The 17,871-nt window shown below is 37.0% G+C and overlaps 1 protein-coding gene across 4 annotated transcripts in view; it reads left to right on the forward strand.

The window, feature by feature from the left end:
• The window catches only part of LOC128227879 (exocyst complex component 1-like), a 30,967-nt gene extending 13,096 nt beyond the window's left edge, over positions 1 to 17,871 (forward strand). Inside the window, exons 9-27 of one of the 4 annotated variants that reach the window (XM_052938789.1) lie at positions 2,307 to 2,439; positions 3,030 to 3,139; positions 3,486 to 3,635; positions 5,313 to 5,415; positions 5,924 to 6,066; positions 6,513 to 6,620; positions 7,356 to 7,426; positions 7,958 to 7,984; positions 9,244 to 9,303; positions 12,465 to 12,488; positions 12,624 to 12,704; positions 13,175 to 13,301; positions 13,569 to 13,652; positions 13,857 to 14,010; positions 14,332 to 14,352; positions 14,603 to 14,727; positions 14,995 to 15,117; positions 16,850 to 16,921; positions 17,258 to 17,871. In XM_052938789.1, coding sequence (XP_052794749.1) covers positions 2,307 to 2,439; positions 3,030 to 3,139; positions 3,486 to 3,635; positions 5,313 to 5,415; positions 5,924 to 6,066; positions 6,513 to 6,620; positions 7,356 to 7,426; positions 7,958 to 7,984; positions 9,244 to 9,303; positions 12,465 to 12,488; positions 12,624 to 12,704; positions 13,175 to 13,301; positions 13,569 to 13,652; positions 13,857 to 14,010; positions 14,332 to 14,352; positions 14,603 to 14,727; positions 14,995 to 15,117; positions 16,850 to 16,921; positions 17,258 to 17,410 — 1,869 coding nt within the window. In that variant the 3' untranslated portion in view covers positions 17,411 to 17,871. The remainder of the gene's footprint in view (positions 1 to 2,306; positions 2,440 to 3,029; positions 3,140 to 3,485; positions 3,636 to 5,312; positions 5,416 to 5,923; positions 6,067 to 6,512; positions 6,621 to 7,355; positions 7,427 to 7,957; positions 7,985 to 9,243; positions 9,304 to 12,464; positions 12,489 to 12,623; positions 12,705 to 13,174; positions 13,302 to 13,568; positions 13,653 to 13,856; positions 14,011 to 14,331; positions 14,353 to 14,602; positions 14,728 to 14,994; positions 15,118 to 16,849; positions 16,922 to 17,257) is intronic. The other 3 variants (XM_052938791.1, XM_052938790.1, XM_052938792.1) reach the window with 3 other exon arrangements.

The raw sequence follows: 17,871 nt of genomic DNA on the forward strand, positions 1-17,871 counted from the left end.
CAAATGCGTAGAGTGAAACATCAATTTAGTGTGGCCTCATCAACAAACAAAAAACAAAAACAAACGTGCATTCCTATCCCCTTTTGGTGCTCGTGTTAATTTTACGTGGTCTAAAAGCTTTATCACTTATTTAAGAACTGGTTACAGATTTTGAGATAAATTAACCACTCTTTGGTTGAATCACGGATTAATTATTTCAACGTTGCCATCCGTACAAAGAAAGAATGCATTTAACTCCTTGAAAGGCTTTTCATAAGTTTCCATAGTTTTGGTTAGCAGACATCTTAGTCTGACATCACATACTCCATATCGTTTATCACATGACATCTCTTGAAGCTTATTGACATCAAACTGGCCATGGCTAATGGGCTGGCCATAGGTTAGAGTCCTACATATACGTGGTTAAAATGGATGCCCTCTCATAGAATTATGGTCGTCTTTTAAAGCCAGTTTATCCCCAATCTGTAACTTTGATATATCTCAATACACTGTAATATCAAGAGGCTTGGATACTGCAGAATAATGTGCTATTGAAGTACCTGTATAGACTAGTGAGCTCATGCCTTATCTATTGTGCATTCCCTTTTTTCTTGGAGTTATGTCTGATTTTCTCATAGTTCAGATAACAAGTTCACTTGGCTTAGGGGGACATTTTATTTCACAAAAAAGACAAGCAACAACCATCTTTGAAATGGATTATGTTCATTTTTTGTTAATCATATTCATAGTTTTGAAGTTAAATTATGGATCTGAAATTGTGGTTACTTTGCAAGAAGAGGAAGACTTTGCTAGAATTATGGACCTCACCAATGATGCAGAAGACTTATATGTGGTTAAACTGAAGAAGACATTGGAAGGTTTTGGAAATGCCATACATGCACAAGATGACAAGCTCGCTGCTCAGGATGAAAAGTTAAAAAGGCTTGAGCTTGAGAATGGTTTACTTAGGAACCTAAATGAAAAACAAACACATGAAATAAACATCCTCAAAGAAAATGTCCATGCCCTTAAACAAACTCAAGACACTCAAGGTGTAATTGTGAAGGAATGTCAGAAATCTTACATGTTGATAACAGATCAAATATCTGCAATTGATGCTGGATATTTAAACCAAACATATGGAAACAAAAAGGACAGCGCAAATACTGATGAAGCAGCTCTAAAATATATCCAAAGATCAGGACGTCTTTCCAACCCAGATGCACAAATAGCCTTTACTGCATATTTAGACCATACTGTTAGCCATATGGGTGTTGGTCAGACAATAATCTTCAATCAGGTTCTCATTAATGATGGCAATGCATACAACAAAAACACTGGTGTATTCACAGCAGTCGCAACTGGAACTTACTACTTCACGTTCACTGTACATGTGTTCAGGACTCAGTTAAATGTCAGACTGGTGAAAGATGGACAAAACATAATTGCTGTTGTTGCTCACTCCAGTGCCATGGAAAGTGACGTGGATCTAGTCAGTAGTCAGCCTTCTAACAGTGCAGTTGTGCACCTACATGCAGGAGAATCGGTCTGGGTGCAAGTACACTATGATACAAATGCAGTTGTCGATGGGCTAGAAGAGTTCAGACTCGTGTCATTTACCGGATTCTTCTTGTATTGAATACTGGATTGATTGGTTTTCGTTTGTTCCTATATTGGTCCAATAAATGTAGAGCAACATGTTGTACACTATTTATCTATGTTTAGTCAAGAAATGTATTGATCATTTATTTTGTTTGGGAAATTAAAAATCCATATATTCTTTTGTAAAATGCAAAACATGACTACAGTACTCAGACAGTTGTAAAGCATGAATCTCTGTCACTCTGATTGATTTACATTCTTGACATTCAGAGTTATTACGGTATCATCAACATTAAGCATGTTGATATTTTTTTTTAAATCTTGGTTTGTAGGAATATTGTGTTTATAGTTATCTTACAGAAAATCAGGTACAGCGTGAAACTTAAGAGTGAACTGAAGACCTTCCTAGCATTGCCATTAATATACTAAAATATATAAAATATTTTGGCAAAATGAGAAAGCCCCGGTATCAGATTGTCTTCCTTGCTTCAACATGGTCTCCAACGTGTATAGGCTAGCTTATTGCAGTTAAAGTGTTTGAATCCTCAATGTATCAAATACAGTTTATTTGGTTTATCATGTTGTGACACATCATGCTCATAAATTTGCCTCTGACACTGGTATATTTTTTATAAAGTTCCCATTCAATTTTTGTGCTCCACATAATAAAACTAATGTAATTGCCTTGATTTCTGAGTAACAATAGTTAAATATTACATAAACAGCATCAGCTGGATCTCGATGGGAAGTACATAGCGTCCCTGAATAAAGGTGACCTCTCCACTCCCAATGGAATCCTGGACTGTACAGCCGCGGCCCAGCAGTTACAGCGCTGCAGGCAAGCCACCATACATCCAGGTAGCTATTTACTATCATCTGTTGCAATATATCTTAACTTTAAGGGGTTGTAGGGTTATGGTAATATTGATAAGTTCCCCTTAAACACTTTAATATGGTGTTATGTGACCAATTTGCCGAAATTTAACATTTAAAAAAAGCTTTTATTCATATGTGTAAACTGCACGTTGCGACACTTTATAATGTTTAGTGGAATTGGGCAATTTAATCGCTTCGCTTCATGCACGTGCACTTGCCATTGTAGTTTAAGTTTTCTAAATAAGTTTGACATTTGTTGCAAGGTAGTACTTCCACTTTGCTCTTATTGTGGGCATTCATGACAGAAATGATGTGCAAAATCTATATTTTATCAACTTGCAGTTACGTTCTTTGACATGGAAACTGTGAAATACACAGTCATTTCCATAATGAGCAAGTCTGCATTTTGGTATACAGATATAGTATCAGCTGAACTGTATGTCTGCTCACTTCTAAGCTACGTTTTCAGTCCTGCTGTAGGGGAACAGACAAAGAAGTTTAACCATCTCACGGAGGAGTTCTCCAAAAGACTTAAAATCGCTGTTGATTATGTCAATATGTTTCTGTTTCAGCCCTGATGAAGATGTCTGCTGTGGAGGAACAGATGAAGAAGTTTAACCAGCTTGTCCAGGAGTTCTCCAAGAGACTGGCCCATCACCTCAACAACCTCTTTATTCACCAAGTACAGTTAACATTACCATGTCAAAAATGTTAGGTCTTCTTAATGATTATCCATTATGACTATTCATCTTTTTCCAATCACAAAATGTACTTCAGAAAGATTAAGTAAAATTGTGTTTACTGACTGGGCAGAATGATTATTATATATACATTATACATAACTGTATTTTCTGGACAATACAAATGCATTAATGTACAGCATTCTTTTACTAATCATAAAATCAAAACCATAACAATTTGCATTTGAAGTTTATTAATTTCTGTGAGAAAGCCCCTTCTACTGACATTTTCAGAGAAATTCAGCCCATTAATATTTGCTCTATCCACATGATTTGAGTCACTTCCAGGGTAATGAGATAGGTGAGACCCTGAGCCGACATTCCACTGAGCTACGACTGCCCCCTCACCACTCCAGCCACCGGGACCTCACCCCGTACACTGAGCTCATGGCATGGCTGAAGCAGTCTGATCGGTCTTCATTCAGGCAACTCACCAAAGTATTGAAATACTTACTTTTTATATTAACTAGAAAGATCTGAAGGCTTCAAAGAATGACAGATATACCAAACAATAATTAACCACAAACTTGTATGCATCAGGCAGCGGTTTTGTGAAAAGGTTTGTTGAAGTGTTTAAAAAAACTAAACTCTCAATTAAATTCTAGTAAAAGATCGAAGGAAGGGTTATGTTAGCAGCGTAGACTTTGACATGTTTCATTAAATATGATGAATAAATAGTAAAGTCAACTTTATTTAAAGTCTCTATTTGAAGCAAAATGTTGCCTTTCCACGTAGCATTTATGATGTTATGTATCACATGGTATATAGTAGGGATGCAAACGAATATTCGAATATTTTATCAAACGTTTGGTATTCGAATGTCAAAATCGGTATTCGACTATTCGGAAAAAAGAGTAATGATACTTATTCTCAATAAAGAAAATAAAAAAAAACTTTTGCCTACAACACTGCTTTTGTTTATAAAGTTTGTTTGTTTTGTTTTTACAACGACTGGCCCCTAATGCCAGAGGTGTGAATGTGATGACAATACACTAAACACGTGTCATATGTCATTAAGGGTCATATCGTTGGTTACTGTAAAAAGTCCCCTTACTTTTACAATAACTGGCTAGGAATCGGCTTAAACAGCAATGTTTTGTCTTGGCTGCAAATTAAGCTGTGCAACATAGCTCAAATCGCCGTGATGATATGAATGCCATGTGCTACAATAATGTTGTTACATATATGTGCTTTAAATTGTTTTCCATGTTTCGATACAATGTTCGTGCTTTGAAATGTAAATGAATAGTATAGCGTTTTAGGATATATTTCCTCTATTGTTGAACACTGGATGAGTCAAATCCATATATGTTTTCGTTTTATTATTTTACTAGTTCCTGAGTTGGTTTGGGTTTTCCATAGTTATATTTAGTCAATTTAGAGGTCAATCTCAGAACGAGGCTGTTTGTCTTCCGTTGGCGCAAAACGCTATTAGACTAGGAATCCATCAAATTTCACATTGTTTGCTCATTTAAAGGCAGCGGAATTTATATTATTCGATTGTGTTGTTTGTCTGTTTATAATGTATGATTTTTTTTTCCTGAAAATTGCGAATTTCAAAGGCTTATTTGGGGAAAATCGGGGTCCGCCGCTACGACAAATAGGGTAAATTTGCCCCGGCTATTACTTTGGCGAATAATAATAGTAGTTTACTACATCTTCCAAAATATGTATTTCGGTTCTCGAATATTCGAATATTTGATCGAAAGAATTACCGAATATTCGAATATCAATTTGCCATTCGTTTGCATCCCTAGTATATAGTATATACTAACTGATACATGTCTAACTGGAAGTTATAACTCACAACTCAACAACTCCTGTAACAACATTTAGAACTGGTCAATAACTATACCTACTATCCTCAATGTTCATCTTGGTAATAAGTTAATAACCTGAAATTATTGCGAAATTACTGCTGTTAGGGGAGAGTACATGTTTTACAAATATTTCATTTTTGGCAGTAGAATTAATGACTGTGAATTGAGTTTTTGCTAGATATTTCATCTAAATGCTGCATGCTAACTTTTTAAGTTGTATGCATTAAAACAAAGAGCCATATATGTTAATGTATGCTAAAGTATCTGTCATAACGCTTTTATATTTTATGCGCAGGTATACACAGGGAGCTTGTCTAAGCTGTACACAAAAGAGATACAGGATTTTCTGGAAAATTCCCGCATGGCTGCGATGGGCAAGGGAGACAAGTCAAGGCTTAGTATGTACACTTCTAGATAAGTAACAATATACTGTTCAAATTTACTATTTGGCTGAATGGGGAAAATGAGTGAAAAATTAAAGTGGTTTTATATGATGTGAAGAAACAAATATAGTATTTTATACTTCTTAATTGTAATGGTATGGTGGTATATTGAAATATAGAAACAATTTACAGTTCAACTTTCTATTTGGCTGATAAGGGAAGTGAGTGAAAAATTCAAGTGGTTTTATATGACACGAAGAAACAATTATTGGATTTTATACTTACATTGGATTTCATACTTCCTTATTGTAAAAGTACTAGGTTATGTTGAAATATAGTAACAAACAACTGATTGCGAGTTTGAACCAGCTGTATACATGTTTAGATGCACATTTCATGATAGATATTTAGAGAAACTGTATTTGTTAAAATCTAGTTATTTCTCTCATTTAGGAACCTGAACTAGTCTTAAAAATGTACCAAGGTCATCAAAAGTACTATAAAATATGCTTATATCACCCAGATGTGAGTGGAATGCGTCTGTCTGGATCCTCAGCTAGCCTGGGTGCTCCCCTGGACAACAAAAGGGCAGGCTCTATACACAGTATAGACTCCGCTGTACAGGGGATGGATGCTGACATTGCAATGAGGCATCTCTTTGATCAGGTAATGAAAAAGCCTTGTTTTATGGTAAATGACTTTGCTTAACCTTTAAGGTAAACAGCTAACAATGCTTTAGTTTTGCGTAAAGGTTCTATAAGCTTTCAATAATCTAAAACATGTTATTTGAAATTTCTTGATGAAAATCGATCAAGATTTTAAAGATAGATTGTCAAGGTATAGTGAAAGTATTGCTGGTGTCATAAGAAATTGGTGCAAAGTCATGTAAAAAAATGCCTCAAGTTATTACACAAGTTCACATGAACATTAGTAGACATGCTACAATTAACAACACTACACAAGTAAAAATGTATTGCAAGGCTCAATATTCTTGCTAAAATAATAGCCATGTTATGCCCCATGCCTAAATGTGAAAAATGGGTGTTAGCTTTCACTTGCATTGTTGTTTTTTCTCCTAACCATACCCCAATGTGTGCATGTGTGTGTTCCAGGTGTTTGACAAGGTCTTGTCGGAACTGGAGCCGGTGTGTCTGGCGGAGCAGGACTTCTGCTGCAAGTTCTTCCATCTACTCTCAGGTGTACAACCACAGTCCGTGCAGGTAAGTGTATGGTCACTTCTGGTTAAAATGGATTTGTTAAATGAACCAAGAAATGCTGTTTAAAGGGAATTATTCACAGAATTATTTCTTTATTTATTCAAATTGAGTTATTTCACTTTCTTTAATAAAAGCATTATTCAATTCCCAAAAGTGTTACTACGGTAACGCTTTTTTTTTGCAAAATGTAGCATTTTTTCTCACAAATTTTAAATATCGGTACTTGTTATCACACGAGCTCTATTTTCATCTTTTGCTTTAGTTTTATCATTGAAACAAGCATTTTATTAACGTTTTACACAAAATTATTGTTTTCAATGTCTGACCTTATAAGACTTTAACAAGTCCCTTTAAGAGGTCACCTTTTCATCTAAAAGCTCATTCTTATATGAGTAAAAATGAATTTTCTAGGTTAAAATATCATTATTCACAGCAGTCATTATAAAGACAATTCATCAAAGATATGCACAACATGCTTTTAAGTTTGATAACTCGAGGGGCTGTATCTAATAACCTCTTTAGAACTAACTTAACTTTAAGAGTATAATTTAGTGTCTTGATTGGACTGTAAAAATAACTGGCTGAAAAACTGAATGGAATCCCTGAAGCAAATCTAAGAATGAGGATAAGAATAATATCGAATACTGCCCCGGAAATCGTTTCCACCCAGGAATGGATTCTAGTGTGATTCTGTAAGATTACACATAAATAGTAGAGCTGCTCTCGTTTCCTTTCCAGTCGGAGGAGGTGGATGAGTCGGAGGACACCGGAGACATCTGGATGAAACAGAAACCCAGAATCACTGTCCAGTAAGTCTTCCAATACACGTTACACCATCATCCAGGGGGTGTACTTCATGTTAAAACTTATCATGTAGTATCGGTTAAATTGATCATGGTGTAGGTGTGTGTTAATGAAAATGTTTAGGTCACTGTCACTGTGATAATGGGTCTTAATCGAAACTTCAAAAATGTATGTTTGTAGAATCATCAGAGTGATCTTCAGGATGTTTATCACTGTTTACAAGGTTGCAGTTTACAATGTGCACACAGTTTTGGGGAGCTGTATGGGTAAGGGTGAGAATCATGAATTGTATAATGGTATAGGTGTCCACCTCTCACCCTAGAGGTTGCCAGTTTGATCCCCACCAGGGATACTTTCTCATGACATCTCAAACGGACACAAGTACTGGTTTCTACCAAGGAAACAGACTAGAGAGTGATTCTATAAGCTATCATCCGTCTTCAAAATTGAGCTAAAGAAATAATGTCAACCTTTTATAATTGATCATTATAATTTACCACTTATATCTTTTAATATATATTGGACATTTTGTACAGGTGTGTAGGTGATGATTCCTTCCCCAGGTATACCAAACTCTGATTCAGCTGACTATTTATCATAGCATTACTTTATATAATAGTCTTCTTTCAGTATGTTTCTCTCATGAATAATCAATGTAAATTAGTGCGGAGATCTCTTCTTTTCCTTCTCATATAAAGCGATAATATCTTGTTTGGAGCTGCCAAATATTCATATTTATTGATACCGGGTATACCAATACATGAATGTTGATTCTATGTAGTTTTCAGTTATTATTTATTTAGTTTGTACAAATGGTAAGATTATGAAAAGTTCAATCATCAAAACTAAGACTTTGTAGTTGACTTTATTCATAGTCTTTCAATTCAATACAAATTTACATGGTATCTTGAAAATCACTAAGGTCTTGTAGTATTGAGATTTAAACTTGTCAGCTGGGTCATCATTCAGTTGTTGTTATTGTTGTCTCTGTGTTTTAGTTTCTTACCCAAACTAGAAGCTTGATAGCTTGATTATATATTAGCAAAAGATTTTATCGAAACGATTATCTATTTACAGCAGGGATATTTAAATACTATGAATAACTGCGGTAAATACATTATAAAAAATACTACTGGGACATCAGCCATATCGTTTACTTTTTCATTAATATACAAAATCTGAAAATGTGCACATGATGAGTTTTTACTTCCCTTCGAATTTTGCCAGTTTATTATATGTATGTGCAACTATTTTTAAACCATGTTCAATGCCACTTACAATTGTAATCATTTTCAATGGCTTTATGATTTTTCAATTTCACTGTTAATTCAAAACCATCAGTAGTAATCACAATATATAAATTTTACTCATGAGTTTCAGAATACAAACTACTGTCGAAACCCGTTAGCTCGATATTCCAAAATACTTTGAGCCTCCAGAATATTGAGCCAAGTTGGGATTGCTTACTGATACGTTAAAGAAAGTCTTGTTTTCTGACATGGAGAAATATTGACCCTCAAGATATTAAGCCATCCGATCAAATTTTATATGAACATATAGTAAAAAAAAAAAACAGTCCTTTTAATCAGGTTCCAGCCAAGAGGATATCGAGCCAAGGGTTATCAAGCCAACGAGTTTTGACTGTATTGTATATTTTTTGGTAGATGATCAAATCAGATGTTTTGTTATAAATATGATTTTCTTAGTAAATTTTCTAACAATATTACCTAACCTTCAAGTTTTCACTGTCACTGTTTTTACCTTCAATAAGTTTAACAAATGTGTCCCACCATATGTTCACGTTATGTTGATCATGTATCAGGGAGTATATCGTTGAGAACCTTGGGGAGGGGCTCCAGTCTCGGATCCCCACCTCACAGCTGTAAGTTGGTCCCCACCCCCCTCACACCAACCCCCGCCTGGGCTCTCAATGCACACTGGCTTCTATCAATGTTTCCTTGAAGATTTCTTACTCACAGTTGACTTTCATGTCTTTTTGGGATTAATAAATATTTCAATTATTTAAAAAAAAAAAAAGTCTACAAAGTGTAGATAAAAGCTTTCAGCAGGTGAGTGTTTTGGCATTTTTTTTAATTATCTGACATTAACCTAGCACTGGAAATGCTTAATTATGCCCCCCTTCGAAGAAGAGGGGTATATTGCTTTGCACAGGCATGTCGGTCGGTCGGTCGGTCCGTCGGTAGACCAAAGCTTGTCCGAGTGATAACTCAACAATTCCTGGACCTATGGTCATCAAACTTGACATGAAGGTTGGGCCTGACCAGAAGATGACCCCTATTGATTTTAGGGCTCATCGGTCAAAGGTCAAGGTCACAGTGGCCTTTAATGGTAAAATAATTTTAAAGCTTGTCCGAGTGATAACTCAACAATGCCTAGACCTATGGTCATCAAACTTGATATGGAAGTTGGGCCTGACCATTAGATGACCCCTATTGTTTTTGGGGGTCATCGGGCCAAAGGTCAAGGTCACAGTGACCTTGAATGGTAAAAAGATGTCCCGAGTGATAACTCGACAATGCCTGCACCCTTGGCCCTCATTCTTGACTTGGAAGTTGGGCCTGACCAGTAGCTGACCCCTATTGTTTTTGGGGCTCATCGGGTCAAAGATCAAGGTCATAGTGACATTGAATGGTAAAAGGTTGTCCGAGTGATAACTCAACAATGCCTGCACCCATGGCCCTCATAATTGACTTGGAGGTTGGTCCTGACCAGTAGATGAACCCTATTGTTTTTGGGGGTCATAGGGCCAAAGGTCAAGGTCACAGTGACCTTGAATGGTAAAAGTTTGTCCATGTGATAACTCGACAATGCCTACACCCATGGCCCTCAAACTTGACTTGGAGGTTGGGCCTGACCAGTAGATGACCCCTATTGTTTTGGGGGGTCATCGGGCCAAAGGTCAAGGTCACAGTGACCTTGAATGGTAAAAGGTTTTCCGTGTCATTACTCGACAATGCCTGCACCTATGGCCCTCAAACTTGACTTGGAGGTTGGGCCTGACCAGTAGATGACCTCTGTTGTTTTTTGGGGTCATCGGGCCAAAGGTCAAGGTCACAGTGACCTTGAATGGTAAAAGGTTGTCTGAGTGATAACTCCACAATGCCTGCACCCACGGCCATCAAACTTGAATTGGAGGTTGGGCCTGACCAGTAGATGGCCCCTATTGATTTTAGGGGTCATTGGGCCAAAGGTCAAGGTAACAGTGACTTTGAACGATAAAAGGTTGCCCGAGTGATAACTCAACAATGCCTGCGCCCATGGCCCTCAAACTTGACTTGGAGGTTGGGCCTGACCAGTAGATGACCCCTATTAATTTAAGGAGTCAAAGGTCAAGGTCACAGTGACCTTGAAAGCAAACTCGACAATTCCTGGTCATCAAACTTGACATGAAGGTTGGGCCTGACCAGGAGATGACCCCTCTTGACTTTGGGGGTCATCAGGCCAAGGTCAAGGTCACAGTAACCTTTAACGCAAAAAAGTTAGCAAATCTTCTCCCAGTGATATCTCAACAATGCCTGAATCTATGATCATCAAACTTGACATGTAAGTTGGGCCTGACCAGGAGATGACCCTTAAAGAAGTCATTGGGTCAAAGGTCAGGTTCACAGTGACCTTTAACGCAAAAAAGTTAGCAAATCTTCTCCCAGTGATATCTCAACAATGCCTGAATCTATGATCATCAAACTTGACATGTAAGTTGGGCCTGACCAGGAGATGACCCTTAAAGAAGTCATTGGGTCAAAGGTCAGGTTCACAGTGACCTTGAATGCGAAAATGTTTCAAGTGATAATTGGACAATGCCTGCACCCATGGCCCTCAAACTTGACTTGGAGTTGTGTCTGACCTGTAGATGACCCCTTATGATTTAAGGGGTCATTGGATCAAAGGTCAAGGTTACAGTGACCTTGAACAAAAAATGCTTGTCTGTGTGATAACTTGTCAATGCCTGCACCCATGGCCCTCAAACTTAACATTTAGATTTTGGTGACCAGCTGATGACTATGATGGAGGTCAAAGGTCATGGTCATAACACACTCTATCCTCAAACTTTGAATTGTCATAATCTTAAAACTGCCTCAACGGCATACAATGTTAGCGACAAATCAGCTGTCATTTCGGTCCATGCATATTTCATTCAATTGTCCATATAATCCTGACAACATGGCGCTCAGGGGGGGCATAATGTTTGACAAACATCTCTTGTTTACATGGTGAAAGAAAAAAATGGTATACTGGTATTGCTTAATTTCTTACTCTGTGGGTTTTTTATCTGTGATTCGTATGTTGAACTTCATGTCTTCAAGAAAAAGGGACCCAGTGTAGCTAAACCCATCTGTGCAACAGTGTCTAGTCAGAAGCGCTATGTTACCCCTATCCTGCCAGAGTTTGTTGTAATTAAGTGTGTACTTCCTAGTCTACAGTTCATTGTTGTCAGGTGAAACGTTGTGAACTTGTGTGAGGCCTATGTTATAAAATGATTCAATGATATGCTGTTGTGGTAAATCTGAAAAGTTTTCAGTTTGAAAAAAAAATATTTTTTTGTATTGATTTTTAACTGCATGCTATGTTGAAATATTAACATGCTTCTTTATTTCCAGCTATTTGTAAGATAAATATGTGATTCATTTCAAAAGGATAATCATCTAAAATGCACAGATCGCTTTTTCTTCTCTTTGCTTTGGTCACAATTTATTATAGCAATAAAAATCTGTTATTTAATTAATATTATATGTCAGACAATAAATGCGCATACATGTTCTAAGAATATAGTGCCATTCTATGACAAAATTAATTTGCTTTTGTGTTCAGATTAAATAATGTAATCATGTTAATTGTCTTCAATACGTTTAAAAACTAAGTTTTAAACAATGACATTTATTGGTTGTAAATTAATTGTCTTTTTTACAGTTTGATTATGCGATTATTAAAGTTCAATTTATTAATATATGTCTTCTTGTTAAAAGATTGACAAGACAGTTTTGAAATCTTTGCTTATTTCTAACTATTCCCTTTATTTTGTAGGAGGCAGATTAATGAAGAATTAAGGTAAAGAGCACTTTGTGTTTTGTGTTAAAATACATGATAATTCAAATTCAGGAATTTATAAAGTCCTTAAAACTTCATCTTTCTTCCATTGATTCAGAAAAGAATGCCAAATTTATTGCCAAGGTTACAATTCAGGGGTATGATGAATGAGCTGTTCCCCATGCTGGAGGAGGACCTGGAGGCATTCATCACATTCGGAGACAAAATGGATGGCTTGTATGTAATTGTACTTTAGTTTAACTCTAGACCTTTGCAAAGATCTGACATTGTTTGTAATGTTACAAATAAGAGCATGAGAGTATATGCTCAATGGTCTGTTTTTCAAATAAAAGTTAAGGTATAGTCAGCTTTGATGTCGGCAGCAGTGGTCAGCAGTGGTTGGATCTTGCAAAATCTTTGCAAAATCTTTGCACAAACTGACATAACAGGTTTTAACAATGAGAATGAGCATACAAGTTGCAAGTGTCATAACTCAGTCTAAAAGAATGTTGATTTATATACCTTTACCAATTGTGTAAAATGAAAGGTGCAATTTCATCTACTTGTTATGCTTTTGACCAGTCCGGAGAAGTAGAGGTAAAAAAAATGTAAGAGAATTTGCTTGTTGAATTAGAATGCTTGATATTTTGATCTTGGTTATGAAATCAGATAATTCCCGAAAAAGTGCACATGTTTCTTCTCTATAGTTACTCGATGTACATGTTGGTACGTATGAGTGAACATGTGACCAACACCCAGGACACCGGCTCCTTCTTGAGTGTCACGTTCGCCAGCTCCCTTGTCAAGATCAAACGCAACTTTGACAAGTTTGTGGTAAAGATTTTGTTGTTATTTAATGGTGAAATTGTTTTATTACAGAATCTTTGTGACTATAAATCTCAGAATGTTTGATATTGGGGTGACTGTACTTTTATGATATTTCATAATTACAAAGTGAATGTATCTCAGATACCCCGCCATGTATCCAATACATCTAATATTTTTCAGATTAACTAGAAATATTTGAAAACATGTGGGTGGTTTTGCCTTTCCTGATATTTAATATTACATTACCCCTTAATCATAATTTGTCTATTTCAGCAATTACAAATCAGAGCCATAGAAGAAAACAAAGTGTCCAAGAAAGCAAAATGTGGAATCATCAGCTTTGTACACAATTTTGAGGCAAGTTCCATTCAAGCATGAAATAATGCATTATTGTGCATAAATGAACTAATAGTTATAAAGGACCAAGTAGGAAGGTGGTTTGAAAAAGATGTCATGATGTAGTAACCACTTGAATCTAGCATTAAAAATATCCCGAAACTTGCTAAAATGAACACAGTTTTAATTCATATTTCAAAATGTTTACAATACTTTTCCCTACAGGATTTTGCCAACCAGGCAGAGAACATATTCCGTGGTTCTGAGCGCCACACGGACTTGGACAAGGCTTATCAGCGCCTTGTCAGGGCCATATTCGACACAATAAACCGTATTGCTGCCGAACACCCCAAAACTCCAAGGGAGGTCATTATGATGGGTATGTGGTAGATTTGCTTCTTTTCAATACTAAATTCTTATGAAGTGGCGATGGCTGAATGGTCAGTGTATTGGACTAGGGATCACGGGGCTGGTGGTTCGATCCATTCTCAGCGCTTCATCTATGATTAGTATTGCTTATCATCACCTCAGAATTTTAAATGTTTTTTATTCACATGTACATAACATAATTACAACTGAATGTTAATGTAGTGTAATTTAATTTTAGTGAATATGGGTGAGTTAGAACTGCTGAAATAAGTGTCTAATGATATGAAATAAATGCATTGTCAATTAAGCACATGTACATCTTATTTTTCAGAAAACTTCCATCACATGTTTTGTAAGTACTCTATGTAAAAAACTGATTGTTAAAATGGTATTTAAGATTTTCCATAATTTTTTGTGTACTGGCTACAGTGTCTATTATAAAATCTGGAATATCTTCCATGGCCATGGAAATACATTGTAGTTTATTTAGAGCTGATAAAAATTTGAATAGACCTAACTAATAGTATGTATGTCTACCATATACTAGTAGCTCAGTGGGAGTGTGTGTGTTTCATGTAATCATCTGCACTTTCTGTGTGCAGCAATCCTGTCACAGCTGAAGATCACATGCCTGGAGGCAGACAGGAAGGAAGCAAGGGCCAAGTATGTGGAGAACCTCAACGCCTACACCAAAGAGAGGCTGGGGCGACCCCTGGAGAAACTTCATGTACGTTATGCAATAAAAATTGTGTTATTTCATCTCTTAAAAAGTCCCTCCTGAAACATTCTTTAAACTAGATTATGCTGAACATTACATATTCAAACAAATATTGTGTCTGCAATTTCCACTTTGAACTTGAATGGTGTCAATGGAATTTATTACGGTATGTCTGTCCTGTTTGATGGGGAAAGGATATTGTCATAGGATATGTTTTTTAAAAATAAATGGTTTTAATTAGCATTACCTTGTTAGTCCACACCTTATTTGTTGCAGACATTTGTTGAGGGTGTAAAGTCAAAGATGGCCCAAGGAGTGAAGGCAGAAGAGGTTGGTTTCCAGCTGGCCTTCAGCAAGACCGAGCTACGTAAGGTCATTAAGGACTACACAGGCAAGGAGGTGAGTTGAAGGGGGATTTTCAGCTTGCTTTCAGTAAGATCAAGCTCAGTAGGTGATCAAGGACTACTCAGTCAAGGAAGTGAGTTGAAGGGGGATTTTCAGCTTGCTTTCAGTAAGATCAAGCTCTGTAGGTGATCAAGGACTACTCAGGCAAGGAGGTGAGTTGAAGGGGGATTTTCAGCTTGCTTTCAGTAAGATCAAGCTCTGTAGGTGATCAAGGACTACTCAGGCAAGGGGGTGAGTTGAAGGGGGATTTTCAGCTTGCTTTCAGTAAGATCAAGCTCTGTAGGTGATCAGGGACTACCCAGGCAAGGAGGTGAGTTGAAGGGGGATTTTCAGCTTGCTTTCAGTAAGATCAAGCTCTGTGGGTGATCAGGGACTACTCAGGCAAGGAGGTGAGTTGAAGGGGGATTTTCAGCTTGCTTTCAGTAAGATCAAGATATGTAGGTGATCAGGGACTACTCAGGCAAGGAGGTGAGTTGAAGGGGGATTTTCAGTTTGCTTTTAGTAAGATCAAGATCTGTAGGTGATCAAGGACTACTCAGGCAAGGAGGTGAGTTGAAGGGGGATTTTCAGCTTGCTTTCAGTAAGATCAAGCTCTGTAGGTGATCAAGGACTACTCAGGCAAGGAGGTGAGTTGAAGGGGGATTTTCAGCTTGCTTTCAGTAAGGTCAAGCTCTGTAGGTGATCATGGATACTCAGGCAAGGAGGTGAGTTGAAGGGGGATTTTCAGCTTGCTTTCAGTAAGGTCAAGCTCTGTATGTGATCAAGGACTACTCAGGCAAGGTGAGTTGAAGGGGGATTTTCAGCTTGCTTTCAGTAAGATCAAGCTATGTGGGTGATCAGGGACTCCCCGGGCAAGGAGGTGAGTTGAAGGGGGATTTTCAGCTTGCTTTTAGTAAGATCAAGCTCTGTGGGTGATCAGGGACTACTCAGGCAAGGAGGTGAGTTGAAGGGGGATTTTCAGCTTGCTTTCAGTAAGATCAAGCTCTGTAGGTGATCAGGGACTACTCAGACAAGGAGGTGAGTTGAAGGGGGATTTTCAGTTTGCTTTTAGTAAGATCAAGCTCTGTAGGTGGTCAAGGACTACTCAGGCAAGGAGGTGAGTTGAAGGGGGATTTCAGCTTGCTTTCAGTAAGATCAAGCTCTGTTGGTGATCAGGGACTACTCAGGCAAGGAGGTGAGTTGAAGAGGGATTTTCAGCTTGCTTTCAGTAAGATCAAGCTCTGTTGGTGATCAGGGACTACTCAGGCAAGGAGGTGAGTTGAAGGGGGTTTAGAATAGGCTTAGGTAATTATTTCTCTCTTATACATGTTTTTGCTCAAGTTGTCTGTCCATCTTTCTGTTCGTCACAAATCGTGTCCACTCCATATCGTTGAGTCACTTGAAGGATTTTAAAAAACCCAGCTTGGTTCAAAGTCAAGGTCACAGTTAGTGGTCAAAGGGCACATGACTATAATTTGACTACATTTCATGTCCATTCCATATCTCATGAACCTCTTGAAGTATTTTAAGATAAATACCCACAATTTTTTCCCTAATGTGAAATTTCATGGAACAGAATGAGACAACCATAGGGGGAGACTGTTTTTTATTTGATCTAATTCGTTGGTTATTACTGTGGCTGAAGGTTTTGAATGTGTTACTAGTTTGATAGAAAGTGTTGTTATACTGCCTCTTTACAGTATTTTTACATGACAAATTTTGTGTATGTTCATTCTCTGTATTAAAGGTTAAGAAGTCCCTGGACCACATGTACAAAAAGCTGGAGAAACATCTGAGTGAAGAAGAGAACCTGTACCAGGTAGAACTCGTATAAATATTCTATACCTGTAACAGGTACAACTCCATAAATATTCTATACCTGTATCAGGTACAACTCCATAAATATTTAACTAGGGCATTACTACTAATTGACATGTTTAGATTACTACCTAATTCAAAATTTCTGTAGATCCTAATTTCTAGTTTTGCTTCAATATTGGTCTTCTGTTAATGCATTGTAATAAAAAGAAAAGAAAAAATGTAGCATCACAGCTTTAAAGGTTTTTCTGAAGTTATAAGAACTGTTGGTGTGCACTCTTGTAAATGGAATAGTGACTCATGTACATGTACATAATGATGTGGGTTTGTGTTTCAGGTAGTATGGTTGTCAATGCAGAATGAGTTCATGAAGCAGTATAACACCTACACAGACCTGATCAACCTGTGCTACCCTGACTCCAACATTAACCTGGAGTTCACCGTTGATAACGTCCTAGAGTTCTTTTCCAACATAGCCCAGTCACACTGATGTATATAAAATCACGGACCTGGTCAACATGTGCCATCCTCACTCCAATATTAACAAGAACTCTACTGAAACTCTACTGAAAATGTAGAATGTGTTTTTTTTATATCCAAGTGGATGTTCTAATGATTTTTGAATGACTTGTACAAGTAAGTCATTTCTAATAAAAATATGTAGTACTTTACTAAAAGACAAACTATGATTTTTGGATAATACTATGTCAGGAGTGCTAAGCCCCATGTATCTCTACATTAACCTGTTCAAGTGGACGTGGTGGAGTATTGGGACTGTTGTTAGTGTTATTCAAGCTGTGTGATAAATGTGCCAACATACACATACTTAATACTTGGACTTACACACAGAGCAGTTCAGGTTTGATGAGAGATAGTCAGATATATGTGCAATATGTTTTCTGTATTTAAGTATAATGGAAATACATGTTATAAATAAACAACATAAATTTG

Source organism: Mya arenaria, chromosome 3 (genome assembly GCF_026914265.1).
Source record: "Mya arenaria isolate MELC-2E11 chromosome 3, ASM2691426v1".
NCBI classification, from domain to species: domain Eukaryota; kingdom Metazoa; phylum Mollusca; class Bivalvia; order Myida; family Myidae; genus Mya; species Mya arenaria.